The 22,279-nt window shown below is 51.4% G+C and overlaps 1 protein-coding gene across 1 annotated transcript in view; it reads left to right on the top strand.

Annotated features, from left to right (window-relative positions):
* The window catches only part of tox3 (TOX high mobility group box family member 3), a 41,477-nt gene that overhangs the window by 16,221 nt on the left and 2,977 nt on the right, over positions 1–22,279 (top strand). The window contains exons 2-6 of the mRNA XM_076013771.1: positions 6,990–7,058; positions 14,171–14,422; positions 21,269–21,529; positions 21,621–21,860; positions 22,036–22,116. Of these exons, the coding sequence (XP_075869886.1) occupies positions 6,990–7,058; positions 14,171–14,422; positions 21,269–21,529; positions 21,621–21,860; positions 22,036–22,116 (903 nt within the window). The remainder of the gene's footprint in view (positions 1–6,989; positions 7,059–14,170; positions 14,423–21,268; positions 21,530–21,620; positions 21,861–22,035; positions 22,117–22,279) is intronic.

Below are 22,279 nucleotides of genomic sequence, written 5' to 3'. Positions count from 1 at the left end.
CTCTCTCTTTCTCCCTCTCTCTCTGTCTCTCTGTCTCTCTCTCTCTCTCTCTGTCTCTCTCTCTCTCCCTCTCTCTCTCTGTCTCTCCCTCTGTCTCTCTGTCTCTCTCTCTTTCTCCCTCTCTCTCTCTCCCTCTCTCTGTCTCTCTCGCCCCCTCTCTCTCTCTGCGATGCCTATAAGCTCCTTTGTGGGCTGCGGGCCAGTGGCTCTGCACCCCGCCAGATCAAAGATGGAACCCCATTTAGCTTGCGCTTTTCTTTTAGGCTTTGCTCTCCAGAGCACAAGAGCAGACTCGACAGCGAGGGAAAAAAAAAAAAAACACTGGGAAGGTTGAAAGTTGAGCCCAGTTGTGACCAGTGGCCACTGAAGCCTCCTGGCCTTGGTTCTGGCAGCAGCTTGAAGGTTGTAAGCCGCTGGGGAAACATGGACATGGCTCCACCTCATTGTGATTTACTGCCATTCATTTGTGCAACTGGAGTTGAGGAGAGCCAACTCAACTGCCGGGAGTTTCTCTTGGTGCCAATGTGTTACTGTGCGGTCACAGAGGTGTGTTTACATTTCACATTGTGTGTGTGTGTGTGTGTGTGTGTGTGTGTGTGTGTGTGCATAGCGATAGCAGCAGGGCAGGATTCATTTTGAACACTTGGCTGTAAACTGCAGGTCCACAATTCTCGTGCCAAGAGAGAAATTCTTCCTGACCGGATTCATTTCTCCTCATTTCTTCTCCTTTGTTACGAGGAGTTTGACATTTTTTGGGGGGGGAATCTCAGGGAAAGCTCTCCACTCCTCTTGACTTCACGGTGACACTGGGCCGCCTCTCAGATGAAATTGGACCATTGTGTTCCTCCTCTCCGCCCAGGGTGACCTTGTTAAGTCGATAGCAAAAGAAATAAAAAAAAATATCTTTTTCAGAATTTTTGACATTGAGACATTTTCTCCTCCCCCAGTGGTGTTGGTGACGAGGACACCGCAGGCCAGGAGGGTGAACTGCACCCTGAGCTGTAAACCTCCTTCAATATGTACAAGTGTAACTCTAGCGGCTAGCGTTGGCTAGGTGGCGCTACGCCTCTGTTTGGCACCTCGTGTGGCCGGTGTGTGAAGTGTCCGTGGCGGCACACACCGGACGTGCGCCGTCTGTCCACGTGCTCGGCCGTGCACAGTCAGCGTCACATGCTAGCTATCAGCCTGTCTTGTAATGTTGAGTCATTAGCATTTCACTCAAAGCTCCTTTGTGTCCTTCAGCCTGGCAGAGCCCCGGCTGTCACGAGATCCTCCATGTCGGAGCCATTGATAAATAATTCCCGCTCACTCGTCGTCATCTCTAATGCTGTGGTCAAACGTGCGGTGGGAGAAAAAGTGCCCGAGTCCTTTTCTCACCTTTCCTTCCTTTTTTTTTCTTCCCCTGCTGGAACAAAAGTGAGTGATGTAGGGCAGTGGACTCGTGCTGCATTCAGAGCACTTTGAGAGGAATGCAGAGGCCACGCTGGTTCCCTCACCCCGTCTGCTCGCTGTCTTCTGTCCTATCACTCCTGTGCACTGCCTCAGCACCAAAAGTAAACGTAGCCCCACACGACGTGACTGCAGTAGAAATCTCTGCCTTTTATTTTGACGGTCAAGCCCGTCACCTTGGTCGGATACACAAGCCCGCTTTGAGAAGCAGATGTTCTCTGCTCTTTGGGTGAGCTGCTGTCGGCCTCCCTCTCCAGGGTGCTGGCTGCTCGCGGCCACCAGGGGCGCTGCTGCTCGCGTGCTTGTGAAAATGTTCATTTTTTTTTGTCTGTGCAAGACTTCAAAGGTCCAGTGTGGAAGATTTGCCTTGATTTTGACATTAGTAAAAGCTTAACACACTGGCCATAGGACACGTCTCATATATGTGTATATAAGATTGTACATGGAGCAACGAGGGTCTTGCTGCTAGTTAGCTTCCCTCTCGCGCCGCCGTTGCTTGAGTTAGCCGCCTGGCAGCAGCACTCCCTCGACACGGTGACACACTGGATCTTCGAAACCGTTTCCTCCCAGGTGGTTGTCAACAATCTCAAAACAAAGCTTTGCTGACGCTGGTGAGCGAGAGCAGCGATTGGCTGTCAGACTGACGGACCTGCAGTGGCTGCTCCCAGTCCCACATCAGAAGCCGGAAGCTCCTCCTCTCGCCGGGACAGCGAGGCAGCACTGGGGTGCTGTGGAAGTGAACTTCACTGCACCACTCGACAACTGACTGTCCTAATGGTGGGACGCAGCGGCGGGTGGGGGAGGGGCCGGGGGGGCGGGGGAGGTAATGATTTTAGCTTTGAACCGAATTACCGATCGATGGGTCGGCAGATCAGAACATGGGCTGCGTGGACACACTGTGCAGCGGGAGTCGCTCGACAAATTGACTGCTGCTGCTGCTGCTGGAGGAAATGTATCAGTGTGGCGGTGGCGGTGACGGGACAGAACATACAATCACATCATACATGGATAGATGCTGCGGTGCTTGTTGAAGCCCCTCCTTCTTTTCACTGGAAGAGGCTGCGGCTGCGTGCCGGCCTGGAAAGGAAATTGCATAAAGTAAGAGAGTGAAGATGACAGCGACAGTCGGAGCCTCCACACTGCACTGCACCGTCTGTTTATAGGGAGCAGTGGGGAACGTATTAGCACGAGTGTCATGTTCCAGTGAAGCACATGCGAGGCTGTGATTAGTGAGCCGCAGCTCAACTGGGGAAAAAAAAAAAAAAAATTGCTAGTCAGCAAGTTGATGCGTTCCTGTTGAGGCCGCAGGGCTCCTGATTGAATGAGTGTGTGTGTGTGTGTGTGTGTGTGTGTGTGTGTGTGTGTGTGTGTGTGTGTTATTGACACGCAGCTGTTGTATTGTGGTGTTGTGATCGTCTGAGGAGACCTGGAAGGACGTCTGAAATACAGATGTGCAGTGTCACCCTGGTGCCCCCCCCCCCCCCCCCCCCCCACACACACACACACACACACACACACACACACCCCAGTCATTCTTTACCACTGAAGCCATATTTGACAAAGCAGCGTTCAAAAGAGCAGGTGAGAAGCTTTTGGCTGCTGCGTGTTTGTTTTCCATTTGTATGCATGCAGAGCAGCAGCTGTGCTATCACAGCCTCTTCAGGCCTCTCCTGCTTCTCCTTTTGTGTGTGTGTGTGTGTGTGTGTGAGTGAGAGAAAGGGAGAGTGTGTGTGTATGTGTGTGTGTGTGTATCTTGGTTGTCTGCTTCATGTTTACTGATAGGATCTGTGTGGTTACTCCATCCTATGTGCTGGGGCCGGGGCCGCGCTGGGGTCACGTTGGTGCAATATTGTCTTCGCCCCCAGGTTGAAATAATTTAGTTTGGTATAATAGCTGTAAAACACCTTATTTCCCACCGGACGCTCCTCCATGCGCGTATTTCTGCAGAGGGATTTTGAAAGCTGGATGTGTTTTCCCCTCCGCCACGCAGACTGCATGGACGCTGATGTTGTGTTTAATCACGGCGGCGACGAGCGCAGCTGCGGTTGTTGCGTCACTGTATTTCACTTTGCAGTTGCTTCGAGGTGTCCATCATTTATCATTTCATTGTTATCCTGCTGCGGTGGCGCCCGAGAACGGTGGAGAAGCTTCCGGGTCGGGACGGGGGTCCCGTGTGAACCCCCCCACGCCCCCACCCCCCCACCCCCAGCCAGCCAGCCTCCATCCCTGGAGTCCGGCAGTCGTGTGAGAAATGTGCTGGAGGTGCGAGAAAGAGAAGGAGGGAGGAATGAAGACGCTAAGTGGCTCGTCTGGCTCTGAGTGCGACTCGTGTTACACCAGCGCCCGTAACCATGAATCCACCCCTGTTAATAAAAACCTCCCCCCCCCCACCAGCCCAGAGTTATTTTAAATCACTGGCTCGGTGGCTTCGCTGGAGGCTCCTGCTGGAAGAACCTGGGAATCTTCTGCAGCGAGTCCGCTATCAACTTCCTCTGCTTCTTCTCTTTAAAGCTCCAGCGTGTCAAATCCGACTTCACTTATTGGTCAAAGATTAACATTAATAAGTCTGTACTGGCAGCACAGTGAAAGCTCTTTGGTTTTTCCCTCCCCTTAGAACTGAGGATACACACTGAGCAATAAGGGTCGTAAGGCTGCTAGTTAGCTGCTAGTTAGCTGCTAGCTAGCTGCCCTTTGCACCAGCACCTGTCTAAGGAGGTGCTGGGCTTCCTAGAACGTTCTCCTCCCCGGACCTTCAGAACAGCTTGGTACTCTTGCAGTGTCTTGTTGCGGTGATGAAACGTTGCTCCATGGCTCCAACATTAATGTCCTGTTTTACACTGTGTGCACCACTCAGGCTTGTTTGTCCCTTCATGTGCCCCCCCCCAACTCCGGTCGAGCTCGTCACATCATTTTAATTACAGAGGCCTCATTGTCTGCACTGACCCATTTTACTGTGCCCCCCCCCCCCCCCCCACTCCAATCACACTTAATTTCATCTGGCATTTGACTCACTCTGCTCAGCCTTGAACATGAGCACCCCCCCCCCCCCATCCAACCCCTCCCCACCCCCACTCCTCTCTCTGACAAAAACCCCAACAGAAGAAGTGAGTGTAGGATGTGGCTGCTGTGGGTGGTGCAGCTTCTAGTGTTGAAGATGGAGCCCAGTGGTCGGGGAGCTGCGCTGGGTGTCAGTGGCAGCAGCAGCAGCAGCAGCAGCAGCAGCAGCAGCAGCTCTGCTCTTAAAGAAACCTGCAAACACAATCAAGCCTGAGTCAGAGGGAGGTGGAGCCCCAGGGGGGAGGTGGCTGGGGGGGGGGGGTGACATCACTAATTAGAAATCAGACTCAACTCGAGTTGAGTTTTCACTGTGTGTGTAATCCAGGCCACCCCACCCCCCCCACCCCCTCCACCCATGGCTACCTGCCTCACCAGCTGCTGGCATCCTCGCCAGATTGCCGTCGTCGCCACTCGCTGCCGCTGCTGCTGCCGCTGCTGCCGCTGCTGCTGCTGCTGCTGCTGCTGCTGCTGCTGCTGCTGCTGCTCTACACTTTTTTTTTTTTCAAGAGTCCTAATTAATTGTGTGATAATCGGCAGGAGTTGCAGCCCAAGTTACAAATTGAGTGAAGGAAGGAGGGAGGGGAGGGTCGGAGGGGTGTTGGGGGGGGGGGGGGTGTCTCTGTGAGCTCCTCACGATGAAGAGCGATGGTCCACTCTCCTCCTTTGACGTCCCTCACATCCAGAGGGACTCGGAGGGACGGTGGCAGGGGAGCCTCTATCTGCACCACCATCACAGCAGTGTTCCCAGTACTGGAGGAGGAGGAGCAGGAGGAGGAGAAGGGGGGGAGGAGGAGGAGGAGAGGATGATATCTCCAGACTTGACTTTGTTATCTGAGGAGAGGTCTGTGCAGAGGAGCACTGCTGATAAGCTGCAGCTGCAGAGGTTAATGAGAAGCCGTGTTGTCCCTCCGTGACTCCAGCTGGGAGTGAAGAGGTGTTTGACACGTGTTCCTCACTGGCGGCAGCTTCGTGTCTGTTTGCACAAGCGGCTGAAACCTCCACCAGCGCCCACAGTCTCGTCCACGTTGCTCCTGCAGCTCCAGGTGAGGAGGTGCAGCAGCAGGAGGTCAGCCAGGAACCTGCCAGCGGCTCCACCTCCTCCTCCTCCTCCCTCACCTCCTCTTCTCCCTCCTCCTTCTTCCTTCACCACCTCCTCTCACTTCATCTCCTCCACCTCCTCCTCCTCCACCTCCTCCTCCTCCTCCTCCTGTTAACACTGCCGCTGAATCCCAACCCTCTCCAGGGCACGGACTAATTAATGGATACCATTCGCACTTGATTAGCAGCAGTTCTTTCGGTAATTACATTCGCATACTAACCACTCAGAAGAAACAGAGCAGGGGTGGAAAACACACACACACACACACACACACACACACACACACACACACACAGGGGACAGAAAATGTATTATTCCTCTTCTCAAGTTGCGCTGATCTTAATTTCTCTCTGATTTTCTTTGGCTTCCGCTAAGATGAGATTTTTGTGTCATTGTTTTGAATTTATTTTCATCCATCTATTCTAGCACTTCATCTCCCGGCGTGTCCTGGGAGTGACTTTGTAATAAACCCACAAAGGAGATTACTGCCGAGCTTTGTGGAGAATGTGTGGCTCTCTGCGGACGGTGGCGCGAGAGGCGGACGCGCTGCGATTCTTTCCCCCTCTGTGCCGTGTAGGCTGGGCTTTTGCTCTCGCGCACAGAGAGGAGCATTGTGCTCCTGGGCCCAGCTGCTAGCCCATAATTCTTCATTCTGTGTCCCATTGTTCCTACCTGTCAGCATGCTTGTGTCTCCCAAGAAAGGAAGTGGCTGCAATTTTGCCAGCAGGCTATGCGTGGGTTGCGGGGGGTGGGGGGGTGGGGGTGGGGGGGGCTGCAGTGTTGTGAAAACATGTTATTTCTGAGGCCAGTAGGGAGGTTTAATAGGTTATTAACTGTCTTTCACACTAACATGTCTTTACAATGTGGCAGCTGTTGGCCATTGACGCTATCGACTCCACTGCTGCAAGAGAAAAGCTGCGGTGGAAGACGTGGCGTTCATATTTAAAGGTTCAATCGTGTTGTTGAATCGGTGGAACAGATTTTGAATTTCCTTTTTTTTAAAAAAAAAAAAGCAAAACAAAAACCCTTTGCACCTCCACTTCCTGTCACATGGCTCCTCTCATCCACATCACCTGAAGTCAAGCACCCGCCACGGCGTTGTGACACTCGGCTTTTCGAATTTCCATCCCATAAGAGCTCAACTGGCCGCACTGGATTCTCACTGCACTGCTCTGAACCGGCCTCTCACTTCCCTCTGCAAGTCACCCAGTCAGCACGACACTGTGCGTGTGCGTGTGTGTGTGTGTGTGTGTGTGTGTGTGTGTGTGTGTGTGTGTGTGTGTGTGTGTGTGTGTGTGTGTGTGTGTGAGAGAGGGAGTGACAGGTGTCCCTGATGGTAACTTGTTGGCTCACTGGATCTTTTTTTTTGTGTCTTCTTCCACAGTTCCAGAATAACAACAACAACTACATGAACATGGCGGAGGCCAACGGCACCCTGCTGGCTGCTGGGGATGTGAGTATATTAATGTTGTTGTTGTTAGCAATAATAATAACAATAATAATAATGATAAGAAATCTCTGAGTCACGTTTGTAAAGACTATGAGGAAGATCACCTTGACAATAAGATGCTGCATCTCCAGGGAGTATCCTGGAATTAAAGAATCAATCCTGTTTTCCCCAGAGTCGCCCTCTAGAGCGCCGACTCAACGGTCACTTCCTTTTGAATTTTCCTTCTTTTTCTCTCTGAAAACATTTGTGTCACTGGTTGAGAATCTGCCTCTTCTTCAGCCGACGTGAAGAAGCGCTCCGATCGTCTTGTTTTTTTTTTTTTTTAATCTTGCCAGCGTCGTCTCCTGAAAGCTGAAGCGACGTGAAAAGCGACTGCCTTGACTGCATTCTGTGAGATAAAGCGATATCCTTGTAAGCAGGGAAATGCACACCTGTTTTCCTCCTCTTTTCAGAGATGTAATGAAGAAGCCCAAGCACATTTTCTGCTTCTGTCACTCTGGGAAGCAGGTCTATCTGCTGGCACTTAGAAAAAAAAAAAAAAAAGGGGGGGGGGGGGAGGAGGAGGTGGAGGAGGCGGCGCTGTCGCCGACAACCTGAGAGTGTGGGATGTGCTGGAATAAAGCTGTGTCCTGTCGACATGCAGTGCAAAAGGAAGGCAGCGTCTCTGGAGAAATCCTGAGGCGTAGTAGCCCTCAGTGCGCTGCTAAATTTACCCATTCTGTTCCCCTTCCAGCCACTCTGCTGCCCTGTCATTAGAGACAAGTGCACCAAAAATACCCTTAATCTTCCGTGCTTGGAACATGCCAATCTCCTCCAGTGAGGAGGGGGGGGACAGTGATCCTTCTTCACAACAACGGAAAAAAAAAGAAAACGAAAAAGCCACAGCTCCGCCTCTCTTGCACGGACGTGGCCACTCCTCCTGGTTTTTGTCCACGCCACCACCCGTCCACCTGGAGGGTGGGAGGGGGGGGGTCGGGATACGACCTCGCCGTTCGTTAGGAGATTTCCCTGAAAAGTTGTGCGAGAAGGTTCATTCTCCCCTACATCTGCGCCCAGTGGATGCATCCGCGTGTGCGTCTCAGAGGCCCGGTGCCGACACAAGCTGCTTGGAGAGCCTTCAGTCCCCAGCTGTGATGGCCCACTGTGGCAGTCAGAGGGAAAAAGGGTGGGGGTGGAGGGGGTGGGGGTCCTTGGTAGAAAAAAAATAGAGTTCAACTCATTTGCATTTTATCAAAAGGAACAACTGTTTCCAGTGTTAGGGCACAGATGGTATTGTGCTGAGGAGAGAAATAGGGGAGAGAGGTGCTGGTGCTGGTGGTGGAGTGCATGGTGGTGGAGGTGGTGGTGCTGGTGGTGGTATTGTGGCGGTAGAGAGGTGCCGGTGGTGAAGATAGTAGTGGTAGTGGTGGAGGTGGAGTTGGTGGTGGAGGTGGTGAGGATAGTAGAGGCGGTGGTAGTGGTGGAGGTGGAGGCGGTAGTGGTAGTGGTGGAGGTGGAGGCGGTGGTAGAGAGGATAGTAGAGGCGGTGGTAGTGGTAGTGGTAGTGGTGGAGGTGGAGGTGGAGGTGGAGGCGGTGGTAGAGAGGATAGTAGTGGAGGTGGAGGTGGAGGTGGAGGTGGTGGTGGAGGTGGTGAGGATAGTAGAGGCAGTGGAGGTGGAGGTGGAGGCGGTGGTAGAGAGGATAGTAGAGGTAGTGGAGGTGGAGGTGGAGGCGGTGAGGATAGTAGTGGAGGTGGAGGTGGAGGCGGTGGTAGAGAGGATAGTAGAGGCAGTGGTAGTGGTAGTGGTGGAGGTGGAGGTGGAGGTGGAGGTGGAGGCGGTGGTGGAATGGCTGTTGCACACCGAGCGTCCAAACTAAATTGTGTGCAACCTGAGCTGAAGTGAGATTAAAGTGACGAGCAGTTTGAGTTGCGAGGCCTCACTCGATCTCCCCTGTAATGTAATATTAATCCACCTAATGTGACTGAGCTTTGGGTTGAGCAGAGCAGAGAGGAGGGGGGAGGGGGGGCAGGAGGGGTGGGGGGGTGGGTGGGGGCAGCTAGCTGGACTCTGAGGCTAAATTAGCGCTCCGACGCTGCTGCTCTTTGAATGACGACCATTGACTTTGCTTTGTGTCGTTTTTCAGAGTAGCTCCAGTCAAACACAATGCTAATAGTGCTAATGCTAACTACTCTGTCGGAAAAAGCCGTGACTTTATAAATCGCACAAGTGGACTGAATTATTGTGCGGGCTTAACTTCAAATCCAACGCTGCAATTCCACCGGTCGCCGCTGCAGCGGTGGCTGAAACCGCTAGGTGGCGCCGTCGGGAGAAGCAGCGCTCTATACTGCCGGCCAATGAAAGCTGTGGGTGGAGGCGAAGCAGTGAAAAAAAGAAAAAGAAACGTGCTACTATTTGCCTGACACAAACAGAAGTGCGTGCCTAATGGATCGCTCGCAGGACAGATATGCTCCGACATCAGGAGCAGCAGACCTGTGTTTGCTGTTTGGATGGCCAGTGTATCATTTACCTCCTGCACTTAGAGGATGAGATAAGATGACCTTGGAGCGGCCGGTAATGGCAGCGAAAGCTCCGCCGCCTCCCTCCGGGAAGACGATACTGTACGCCGAGATTGTGTTCCGCTCAGACGTATCGCCTTTCTTCCCCCAATCAAATTAGGGACACTTAATGAACAATAAATATGTAGAAATGGACTCGGAATGATCCAAATTTGAAATGATGTGGATCGGCCGCGCTACGGTTTGATGTTGTCATTTGAGTTGGCCGCACTCTGCCCGTCCCCGTATTTGAAAGTGGATCCTCAGCTCTGTCTCTATTGATTCGGAGGCCTATTATGCTCAGTAATTGCATGCTGCTGCCTTTTAACAAGTCTGGGTTATTGCATCTGTGAATTACATTACTGCGTTTATTGAGGGGACTGGGAGTATTGTGAGAGAAGCCTCTTGGTTTTCCCTCCTCTTTCTTCTCCTGGTATTGAGGGCAAGTGATTGCAACGCAGTGATGGAGGAGACCGCGAGATGGGAGAATTCATGAAGTCTTTCGCGTTTCACAGTCCACCGCCGCAGCGCTTCTGTGTTTTGGACAGCGTTGTGAACGGCTCAGTCGAGGGGTGGTCGGTCCGTCAACCTTGGTGTCTCCGTCGGTAATCATTTTTAAAAGATCCACCTTAAGCCCCGCCCCCCGCCCCCAGTTATCTATTTCCCTCCAAACACTTCCACGCATGTCATTGTGAAATCTCTCCGACGTGTTCACAGCTAATCAGTCTGTGTGATGATGTACAAATGAAAACACTTTCTGCTGCTTCTTGTGGTGCAAGTCAGTCTGGTTGCTGCGGATGACTCGATGCCACTGTTTGCTAGCTCAACCGTCTCCGATAGACCCAAAGTGAAGCTGATACTCCAGTTGACCAGTTTAGCTCCAGTGCTTCACACACACACACACACACACACGTGCACGCACCTGTGCGTTTCCCAGTCAGCGCCTGGCTTTGCGCTGCTCTCTGTACAGTATTTCACCGCGAGTTAAAGAGACGATCGGGCCCATGATGCAAAGAGAGTGGATGTTTCATCTCGTAATGTGTGAGCAGGGCCCACAGAGCTGGGGTTAGGGTTAGATTGGCTTGATGCGAGATGACACCAGCCAGTGTGCCACACTGCAGCGCTCGGCAGGTTGCACCAAGATCTGGGGCCTCCTGCCTCCTCTTTGGACAAACAACATCGCTCACATTGCATATTGTATGACGTACAGATGTAATGCCTGTGTTACGCCCCCCCCCCCGGAGCTGTTGTGAGCGGGTTGTGCTTTGCATAAAGAAGCAGTGAGTTTGTCAGAGACTCCTCCCCTGCTTGCCCTCAGTGTGGAGGGGAAACCGGCCACTGGGCTGGACTCTCCTCCCACTAAGTGTTGCTGTTTGCTGCACAGTCACAGTCACGATGGCACTTTTTGCCAACCAGACCACCGCAGACCTCAGCGAAACCCACCTCTCACCGCTGCCTTTGGTGTACTTTACACTCGCACGTGGAGCCGGGAGCACACGGACTCATGGTGCCGTCTGCATTTCCTTCTCCGAGGATAAACACGGGCAAAGAATCACAGCCGTCCCAGCGTGTCAGGCTTTCCTCATCGCTTACATTATTTAAACCATTCTGTCAAAGTCGGTGTAATTGCTTGCTGGTGTTCTCAGGTCACGATGTGATGTTGCACAGATGCAGTGGAGGCACGGTGACTGGAGGCTGACGTAGAGGTTGACCCTGCTCCAGAAGAGTGTTTCAAATCACTGGCTGTCCTTCACCACAGCTCAGTGTAGGACGTGTGTGTGTGTGTGTGTGTGTGTGTGTGTGTGTGTGTGTGTGTGTGTGTGTGTGTGTGTGTGAGTGTGCGCGTGCGCGTGTGCGTGTGTGTGCGTGTGTGTGCGTGTGTGTGTGTGTGTGTGTGTGTGTGTGTCTGGCGCACTTATCTGGACACAGGTTAGCGTTAGCGTCGTTGCCATTTCAGCACTTTATAGCAGCGGCGGTGTTTGCGTTCTTCTTTTTTCTCACCGTTCCTCCTCCTCCTTTTTCTGACAGCCAAACTTGAAACCAGACGGTGAAGATGCTGAAGACAAAGGTCTGTCACACCTGAGCCTGCTGCACGCCATCATTACACCGTTAATGCCTGGTTTAAAGGTGTTGCCGCCGCCGCCAGGAGCGCGTTAGCATTGGCTATAGCGCGCTGTTCCTTCCGCTACGCGACCAGTTGTATACTAAGTGTGTTGTACACACTTTGGAGCAACACTTCCAGAGAGAAAGGAATGCACACTGTGCTAATGAGCCGCTCTACTTTTGCAGTTTGATTTCGTTTGACATTCACGTCATGAACTGAGGCTCTTAGCTGAGGAATTAAAGGTTGTCGGGTTGTTTGTTTGTTTTTTTTTGGCCTGGTTGTTTTCGATATTTGAGTCGACTGCAGCATAATGCGACGGCCACGACCTGGAGCCAGTGCCTTCTGCTGAAGGTGCTGATGATTTATTCTGCACTCTGCGAGCCAGAGGCCGGCGCTGTGATGAATATGACCTCAGCTCCTTCTGAACGGCGAGGACTGATTCTCTCGCTGTGAAACAAGCACTAAAAAGTGAGACGGCGGCAGAGAGCAGGGAAATATTAACCAAAGGGAGGGAGGGCGGAGGCATGAAGTCTCTATTAGCTCCCTCCACTGCTGGAATTCATCAGCGCCTGTCAAGGCAGCTGCCCTGAGTAGGCAATGAATTGGTTTTAAGTGTCTGTGTGCTAAAGCAAGCGGGGGGGGAACATTAATATTTCCTAATCAAAGGCTGTTTTGGCGTATTCCCTCTGTGATCTTCCACCTCTTATTCCGTTCACACGGACAGACACAGCCGGCCGTGACACTTTTCCTCGTTAGCGCTGCCGTTGATTATGCTGCTGCGCTCTCACGTCGCGCAACTCCAGAACAGGATGAACCGTCACCTCTGTTGTGGCTATTTTCAAATTACAGCCGCGTTAGCTTCGCGTGCAGTAGAGACGTCGGGCAAAAGTTAAATATAAATGCTATTTTCGGTCCCGCTAATTGCTTGGAGTTTGTGACCTGCACGACTTGCAGGAGAAGCGCTCGGCCAGCTCGTATCCATAGTAACCAGAATGGCGTGACACTAACTGGCCCCCCCCAACCCCCCACCCCCAGTTTCAACCGACAGCGCAGGAATACATTTCAGGTGCCTTTCTACAGCATTAGCGTGAACCCCCATGCACATCTGCAGCTTCATTGACGCACCGTAGCTTCAGAGAGGAGCTCGTCTCATTGGCAGCGTCTGTCAGGCTTCATCAGAAGCCAAAGTCTTGGGGTCATGAAAAGAAGTCCAGGCTCCGTTACCGACTTCAGCACTGTGGATTGGGTCTTTGAACTGATTTGCATGCCAGTGAATATGTGGTTGTCTTGGTGGTGTCGCTCCAAGTCAAGTGGCCCTGAAGAAGGCCGAGTTTCATGGCTTGACTCCAGTGTGGAGCGGTGCAGTGAGCAGTGACCGGGGTCCCTCACGCTGGCGCTCCGAGTCAACCTCTCTTTCTTTTATCCCATTTACACGATGAGGCCGAGGAGTTTCGAGCTGTCGCCCTGAGGGTTAGCGTTAGCACTGCATGGACTTGCTGGAAGCTTTAAAGCTGTGTCACCTTTGTTGGAGAGCCTGATGCTTTTGAGGAGTCATGAAGTAACTAAGCAGCGGCCGAGGCAGCCGAGGCAGCCGAGGCAGCGTGTCGCTTGGCACGGCGGCGGCAGCGGCGGCGGCGATGGCGGCGGAGCTGCGTGCTCGCCGCCCCAACCCCACCGCCCGCCCGCTCATTGTGGCGGCGTGAACACGTTGGCCGTGCGGAGCCGCTGGCTTAATGCAATGCGAGGATGAAAACGAGACCCCGAGTAGGTGAGCGCTCCCATCGCCAAGCAGGCGCAGTAAGCAAATTAAGTGTGACCAAAAGCTTTAATTCAAAAGGCAGCGGGATTACGCTGTTTGATGAGCAGATTTCAGGGTGCAGGCGGGGGGAACAAAGAGAAACACTTCTGGCCAAGCGTAATAATCTGGCAAAATGTTCCCAAAACCCATCTCCCAGTGACGTCTTTTCACTGCACTTCAACCCCACGTCTCCCTCCTCCAGATTAAGGGCTTTTATCGTGTATCCTCTCTCTCTCTCTCTCTCTCTCTCTCCCTGTCTCTCTCTCATGATTGCAGCTTGATATATATATATATATATATATATATATATATATGTATATATAGAGAGAGAGTTTATATATTTTTTTGCCTCTTCCTCTTCCTCTTCCTCCCTCCTTCCCCCCCTGCTGTGCGGAGTGGACTTTAATAGGTTTAGGCAGTGTAACATCTACGTGCACTTCCAGGTGAGTGTGTTAGGACTCAACCCAAACACTCGCTCCCATACGACAAAGTTGTCGTCTTCACTCCCCAGGGGTTTCCCTCAAGCGTGTCAGATAAAGCCCGGCACTCTGCTGCAAATTCTGGTTTTGTGGGCCTGGATTTTTTTTTTTTTATTTATTGATGTATTTATCTGTTTATTTATTTCATCCCAAGACTTTTTTTCCACCTCCTTTGTTTTTTTTTTTTCTTTTGGCAGACTTTTCACACGCCCAGCTTGGGAGACGAGGAGTTTGAGATCCCGCCCATCACGCCTCCACCTGAGACGGAGTCTGGTCTGGGCCTGTCGGAGGTCGACTCCCCTTTCCCCGTCATGCCGGAGCCGCCGGTCCCTCACCGGGGGGCCCTGATCCCTCAGTTCCCCCCTCAGAGCCTGGACCTGCCCTCCATCACCATCTCACGCAACATGCTGGACCAGGACGGGATGCCGGTCAACAGCGGCCAGCCGGTGGTAAGCGCTGCGCCGCGCCTCTCGCCCACGCCTCTGATAACCCAGAGAGTCGCTTCTTGTTTCCGAGCAGGGAAACATTAAGCTGTGCTTGACAGTTTCCATCCGTCTTCCACCGCACTCAAGTGTTCAGTGAGTCGCTGCCAGGAACCATGTGGATGTAAACCAGGCCTGTCAAAGTCCCGTTGACTGATCACCTTCTCACTCATTCCAAATTCTCTATTTGATGATTATTCATTCAAGTGAATATACTGCAGTACCTTTGTATTTGGAAAAGGGTTTTATTATTTTTTTCTCCAACCAGGTTTAGAAACCCACTTACTTTGTCAGTCAAACACCAAACCCTTTGAAAAGCCAAGAACCAAGACAGACACGATCAGACATGTGATTACTTCAAATCTGTTGAAAACCAGTTGTTTTGTTTTTTCTTCTAATCTTGGCCATGCTGGGGAAACTTGTGTGTATTTCTGTACTTCACTTCCGTCCGTCACAACACTGCATTCTGGGAGATGTAGTGTATGGCCCAATTGACTCTCGCTCTAAACAATGCAAAGAAATGAATACACACGATTGGAAATGTTGTCTGTTCAACATACCGAGTGAAGATCCTCAGTGTGACCGTTAGCCGAGCCGCAGTCTCCGCCAGGTCCTTCTTTCCTTAAAGACTCCTGTAGTCCCCTGTAGTCTGTGGGTCCAGCGTGTTCGCCACTCTGTGGTGCATGATGGCATTGATGTAAATGACCACGCTGTCGTGTTCCTGAGCGTGAGGATTTCTCTAAAAGCACCAAAGAGTGGCTTATTGCTGTTGCGACGCCCCTGCTGGAAGGTGAGCAGCTGTGAGCAGATCGCAGGTGTCTGAGGCAAAGCGGTGCCCAGCAGCACCGCAGTCACACGCGCTCACAGTTTTATTCACGTTGCCTACCGCAAGCTGCACAACGCTGACTTTGTCTGGCGTGTCACAGCAGCGCCTCGGGGCAGCCACGTGTCCCCGCCTCTGGAGGAGCAGAGGAGATAAATACCTGGAGTGACTCCTCCCCCTTCGGCCCGACGGCTGATGAAGCGGTTCGGTCGCACTTTTTTTTTACGTTTGAAAGGCTTTTCCTTTCAAATGCCAGGAGTCGCAGAGGCATTCAGGAGGAAACGTGGAAATGTCACTGGCTGACTGGTTGGAACAGAAGATTCATTTAGTGGAGGAGAAACATCAGAGCCAAGACATGATGGTGATTGTTGGATCCTCTTCTATGCTATTACTGCGTTAACATATATATATATATATATATATGTACAACATCCTCACGACTCCGCTTCCTTCGCCCCCCCCCCCTCGGGCACATTTGTTGAATCGCACTAAAATTACATATATTTATTTACGTTCCATTTGAGAAAGAAGGCCATAAAATTTTATAGCTCCTTCTCCCTCGCTTCCATGCTTCTGGCATGTAGAATAATTGCGGCTTTTAAAATATCGCCGGCGCGTACAGTAAAGTGAGCCCCGCAAGGCTTTTGCCTAAAGAATTTTCATTTCATGGTCAGTTAAGCTCTCTACATCTGGAAGGGACGGGGGGGGGGGGGGAACCTTGACACAATTACATTCCTGCCTGTTCTCACGACTTGCTGGAGGATTAGATTTGATTCTCAAACATTATTCCTCTTTAACACCATTTGCATGGCTCATGTCTCTGATTGTGCGGGGACTCCATTAAAAGAGGAGACTGTGGGTTTCGCCTCCTTGCCTCTTGGCAAGTGTCTCTCCGCCGCCGCCGCTCCGCTCCGGCCGTTATCAGTCATCGCACATTGTAGCGCGGGCAGGAAGGATGGCGGTGGCCCTTCATTCCTCCTGTAAATGGGATTGATCCCCGGCAGTCTTTTGTGCCTATAGAGGTTCTGTTCATCTGGGCTTCCTAGATGGAGCTAACTTGGAAATGAGATAAGTGAGGGACCCTGCGTGCTCACAAACAGTGCTTTATGAAGGCGCGCCGAGAGGTCTTCTGTCATTTTGTCAGCACGCTGATAAAGGAATGACAACCTTATATACATGATTACATTCGGTGTTATTTGTTATGGCTGCAGGGGCAAACAAATAAACCGTGCACTATCGCAATTACGTTTTTCATCAAGCCGCCGCTCATATTTCCCAAACACTCGTCTCGTTCTGCGTGCGTGTGTGTTTTTTGTTTTTTTTTTTTCTTTTCTATTTCTGCGCGCGGGGCCTCGCTGCCGAGGAACACTGAGTGCGTCTCTTATCAGAACTTAATGAGAAACGCAGCCAGTGACTGTACCTGGGGTATTTTCATGTCATTGCCTTGCCAAGTATTCCGCTAATTCCCCTCCACGCAATGTTCGGGCGTATGTCTGCTAAATTGGCCGCAGATGCCGAGTTTCTACGGAGGAGCCGGAGACGGGGAGAAATGCCTCTTCCTCGGGCTGCAGTGTTCCTGGCAAGCCCCAGAATTTCAAGTCATTATTTATTTAATCTGCTCGCCTAACAAGCTTCTGACTCTCGCTTTTTTGTCTCCCAGCGTGCGTCCTCCTGATTTGTGATTGAATCTCAATCGTGCCAAATAGTCGTGGAGTTAGAGCCGCCGCTATTGCTTCGCTCACAGTGTCTTCTCCGTTCTTCCTGCCTGCCGCACAGCGAGGGTCTCTGGGTTCCATTTCAAAAAACACCTGGTGCCTTCACCATCACATTTCAGCCCTCCCGCCTTCTGTCTCGCCCTCGCTGTCTTTTTTTCCAAAGCCCAACTCGTGCGAGCGCCACGGCGAAATGTCCTCCGTGATTGGATTGGACACCGACGGGAGCCGACTGGTTGTATGAGATGTTAACATCAATATTTAGCAGCTGTGATTCCCGCTGTCAGGTGCGACGCGTGATATATTTTTCATGGGCAAAGTGGCTTCTTCTTCTCGTGCCATTAGCTTCACGGCTGCAACGACGACGTGCCGAAGGCCCAAACAAAAACAAAGAGTTTTTTTGTTTTTTTTTTCAGAGCGTCAGTCATGCAAAGTGAAAGCGAGACCGTTGGAAGTTTGTTGTTTGCTTTGAATCGACGTCCTGGGTGCTGCGCAGATTGCTAGTGTGTGTAACGCACCAAAAAAAAAGGAACACTGTATCCTGAATTAAATGGAAAATGTGAGCACTGTTGCAGAAAGCGTATTTTCCTGCATCCCCCCCCCCACCCCCACCCCCCCCCCCCCTCCCTTATCTGCCTTCCAAGCCAAGAAGCACTGACATGAGTTGTACATCAATTTAAGAGAGTGGATTTTTTTTTCCCACTCTGTTTCTTTCTCCTTTTTTCCCTCCCCCTCTCCGTTCCTCCCTGAACAGACAGCTATTGTGACATATTGGGTCAGTCAGAAATGAAAGATATTCATGCAGGCATGCAATACGTGTAATGAAGTCTCAGCTTGACCTTCTGCATGATTGATTCTGTAATTTACTTTTCTCAGGCAGCGCTCAAAATGAAATGATGTCATGTTGGAGGAGTTTTAAATACCCATAATGCATCTGGAGAGAAATAGTGGGTAGGAGTACGGGTCAGTGGCTGTACCGGACAAAGAGGTGGGTGCGGGGTTGCTATTGGACTGACTGGTAGGAAGGGGGGGAGGTCTGGCTGGCTGGGGGAGAGAAGGAGATTTGTTTTTAAGTGGGGGGTTGTAGGTCGGGAGATGGAGTGTGTTTGCACACTGCGGAGGGAGGAGAGGAGTGACTGTCTGCCACCGAGCCCGGCCGGCCGGGGGAAGAAAAACAATTTATCTTCATGCTATTATAGCCTTTACTGGCATTCAAAATTCCATTTTTCTCATTTGGCTTAAGCACAGACTTCAGCAGGTTGCAGAAAATGGAAGAATGAAAAAAAAAAAATATATATATATATATATATATATATATGAAATAAAAATGATGTACCCGTTTAGAAGGCGAGTAAAGGAATATGTGCAGAGCGCTGATAAACTATCTTTAATAGGACTGACCTTTCATGCTGGCCAAAGTTACTGGGGGATTCATCCCTATAATTACCATATAGATGATTTTACCCCTCTGCTGCCATGCAACATTTCCAAGAGCTCTGGCATTGATTGAATGGAAATTGAACTTGTTAACATTCTTTTCAGCGTGTTACAGGCTCAGTACACGGTGCCAGTGTTCATGCATTCTTTCCCACTTTCTGATTTCCAATATCTTCAAGCACAGGCGTGAGCCTCCTCTTTCATCGGCGTCAGTTTTGGAGATAGTCATCGGCTGCTGAATGCATAATGTCGCTCTTAAGGTCCAGCTGTTGGTCGGCCCTGCAGTTATTGCGGAGCGGCTTTTTGCATGTTGTCGAGGGCGCTTGTGCAGACGCAACGCAGCAAAATACAACAACAACAACAACAACAACAACAACAACAACAACGTGCTCTCCACGGCTTTGTTGCTGCAACACAAAGGGGAATTTTTGCGACGTGAATTAACATGCACGGGCCCTGATTAACTGTCGAGCGTGCATTTTACCTCGTCGGTGTTCAGTGTACAGATATGGTCATCGGGGGAAGCAATATCTGATGGAGGGATGCACATCTGGCCATCTGCGTGCTGAAGATAAGCACTTATTTGCAGATTTATAATGGCCATAACGCTGATATTTAGCTGGATGTCTCCCGCGTTGGCTGACAATGCCGCAATCAAAATGCAAATGGCGAGGCACTATAAATAAACAACCGTACCCACGGCAGAGTCGCCATCAAAGCCGCTGTTACTCGGGATCATTTCTGCAGCGCGTCTGTTATCTGCTTCACTCAAATCAGACACGCCGTCTCCTTTTGCTAGCTCGTCACCGCTGCTTTGTCCCGTGGAGTGAAGGAGCAGAATTGCTCGCACTCCATTTATGGCTGTAATACATGGTGGTGAGAGCGGCCAAAGAAAGAAAGAAAGGAAGAAAGAAAGAAAGGAAGGAAAAAGACAGAGTGTGATATGATCAGCTTTTTAACAGCGGTCATCAGTGTGTATTTTTCTAAATGTACAACATCAAAAGGCCATTAAGGAGAAAAAAAAACATCACCATATTCCAAACAAATGGCAGAACGGGCCATTGCTCTAAGTCAGAATGCATGCGTGGGATTGGACAACAGTGTTATTATACAGATGGCCGCGACTAATGAGCTCAGTGTGCGTGTCTTTGATGTTCGCAGCGAGCAGAGCGCAAACTGCGTCCTCCGTAATGAAGACGGCGGCGGCGCTCTGAACGTGGCGACTTGGAAATATGTAAATCCCAGTCACTCGGTCACAGCCCCGTTTACTGCCGCTTCTGTCTGTAAGAAAAAATAAAAGCCCCTCCCCCCCCCCCCCGTGTTTGGAGAGCGGGCGAGCGCATGTCTGGAATCTCTGCCCCAACTCCCACTTACACATGTAAATATGAATCCACTCTCACTTCACAAGATCGCTTTTTATGATAAGCAGTAGACGTGGCATATGAGAGAGGAGCGGATGGCAGATCCAATATGTCTCCGTCTGGAAACGCTGTCGCAATATTGTTTTTTGAAGACGGGGCCATTCATAAGGTCCTTTCAATAAAGCCAGGTGTGCGGGCTTTATGATGTGTTGATGTTGGGAGAGATTGGCTTTGTGCTGCTGAATACCAGATGGATGGATGTAGCCAGGGAGAACAAATCACCTTCTCTGTGCTGTTCACATCCCCCTCCTCTGTTCCACGTCAGCTCTGCTGACTCTCTGATCAGTCTCCCCTCTGGGGAGCTGGCAGTCCTTGTAATTTCATTCTCGCCACAATCAATGCAAACGTGTTGCCTCGGAGACTCTGGGCGCAGTGTTTTAACGGGAAGACACAGCGAGAGCGGCTTGGAAAAATGTTATTGCAGCCGCTGTGGCCGCGCTCCGACAAAGACTTCGGAGCCGCTTGGCTTCGCCTTCGCACCGTCGCTGCGTTCACCCAAGCTCACTGTTATTTTCCGCCGCTTCACAATTGATAATGGCACAAAATGTACGACTTGGATTTGGCTGTCGACGTGCGCGACTTGACGTGTGACTCCGGTAGGCTTTTATTGTGACATTTGAACTCATGTTGGCCCGGCTGGGAGAGCGAGAGCGCCGTTTGGCCTCCAGGGACGGCGCTGTCCAAAGCTGCGTCACACATTTCCAAACAATAGACTGCTGGAAATAAATCAGTGGCTCTGTGTATCCGTCTGTTTCTGGCTCATGAAGTCAGATCCTCCAGTGTGGAGGTGATTCATCACGGACGTAACCGGAGACGTCTCAGAACCGGAACACCGTGGTCCACACGAGTCAACCGCCCCGTCTTCTGACTGAACTTTATGCTGCAGCGCTGTGTTTTCCCACGTCTTCAAATGCATCGCATCCTTTTCCCGATGTTTCTACGTGATGACGGACTCCAGTGGCGCAAGCCCAGACTGTTACTTCCGTAGAAACACTGCAGGTCCCGGTCCAATACAAAGCCGAGGTTTTAGCTTTGAGTTTTCAGTCACGTACCTTTTAAGAAGCTGTCGTAAGTAAATAAGGAGTGAAGGATTGACTTTTATCTCTGCAGAGTTCACTGGCACTGGCAACAATTTGTTTAGTGTAATTAGCCGGGACCTCCAGGGAGGATATTTGAAAGAATCCTTGATGAGTGATAGTGACTCTGACAGGCGCTGCTCTGGATATAAACAAGGTCCAGTGGCCAGGAGTTGACTCGCTTAATCTCCGTGTCAAGCTGCTCTTCCTGAAGCCTCCCCAGCAGAACAAGCCATTGGCCTACGTGTGTTTGACAGCGTGCGAGTGAATGAAACTCTCTGCAGGTGTGAGAGTGGGCCGAGCGTCCAGCAAAGACATGACGTGTTCAACTTTCCTCCTCGCAGAACCTTGGAGCGGGCCACCCCCGTCAGTACCCGCCCAACCCAGCCATGGTGATGAAGTCCATCATCAGCATGAACGGCGCCAACGGGATGCTGTCACGGAACCAGCTGACCACCATCAACCAATCCCAGATCAACGGCCAGCTGAGCCTGAACATGGGCGGAGCCATCAGCCACACCTCGCCGTCACCGCCGGCCAGCAAGTCGGCCACGCCGTCGCCCTCGAGCTCCATCAACGAGGACGAGCAGGACGAGGGCAGCAGGGTGAGCCGCCCTTCAACCCCTGCACTCGCAGGCTCCCGCCGGCGAATCCGACGACGTCGCTACATGTGTTCTCCCTCTCTCTTTGCTGCAGCCGATGCAGGTGATTGGCGAGAAGCGACCGGCGCCGATGGACCCCGCAAAGAAGCCCAAGACTCCAAAGAAGAAGAAGAAGAAGGATCCCAACGAGCCCCAGAAGCCAGTGTCTGCTTACGCCCTGTTCTTCAGAGACACCCAGGCCGCCATCAAGGGCCAGAACCCCAACGCCACTTTCGGAGAGGTGTCCAAGATCGTCGCCTCCATGTGGGACGGCCTCGGCGAGGAGCAGAAGCAGGTACTGAACATCATCTGGCGGTATGATGAGGGATATGTTGATGTTTGTTGTGTTGCTGTGGAAGCTTGTTCAGTGTTTGAGTTCTTTGTAAATGTATTTCTTTGGGGAACGGTGCGGACGATGTCAGATTATTCTCCTGGCTGCTCAAGCTCACTGCCCCTTTGTGTTGCTGCAGGTTTACAAAAGCAAAACAGAAGCTGCCAAGAAGGAGTACTTAAAAGCCCTGGCGGCCTACCGAGCCAGCCTGGTGTCCAAGGTGAGAAGCCAGGATCATTCTGACCTCCTGACCTCCTTCGTGTTCTGGTGTTGACTTTAGGTGTTTATTGGGGGGGGGGGGGGCGTGAAATTGTCTCGCTTGTTAAATAAGCTGTAAATATTTTTATCTTAACTTATTACTCTGGCTTCTGACACCATGCAGT

The sequence above is a fragment of the Nelusetta ayraudi genome, unplaced genomic scaffold, assembly GCF_046127955.1.
Source record: "Nelusetta ayraudi isolate G7.1 ecotype Tasmania unplaced genomic scaffold, CSIRO-AGI_Nayr_v1 ptg000157l, whole genome shotgun sequence".
NCBI lineage: Eukaryota > Metazoa > Chordata > Actinopteri > Tetraodontiformes > Monacanthidae > Nelusetta > Nelusetta ayraudi.
This window is presented reverse-complemented; position numbering and strand designations above follow the sequence as displayed.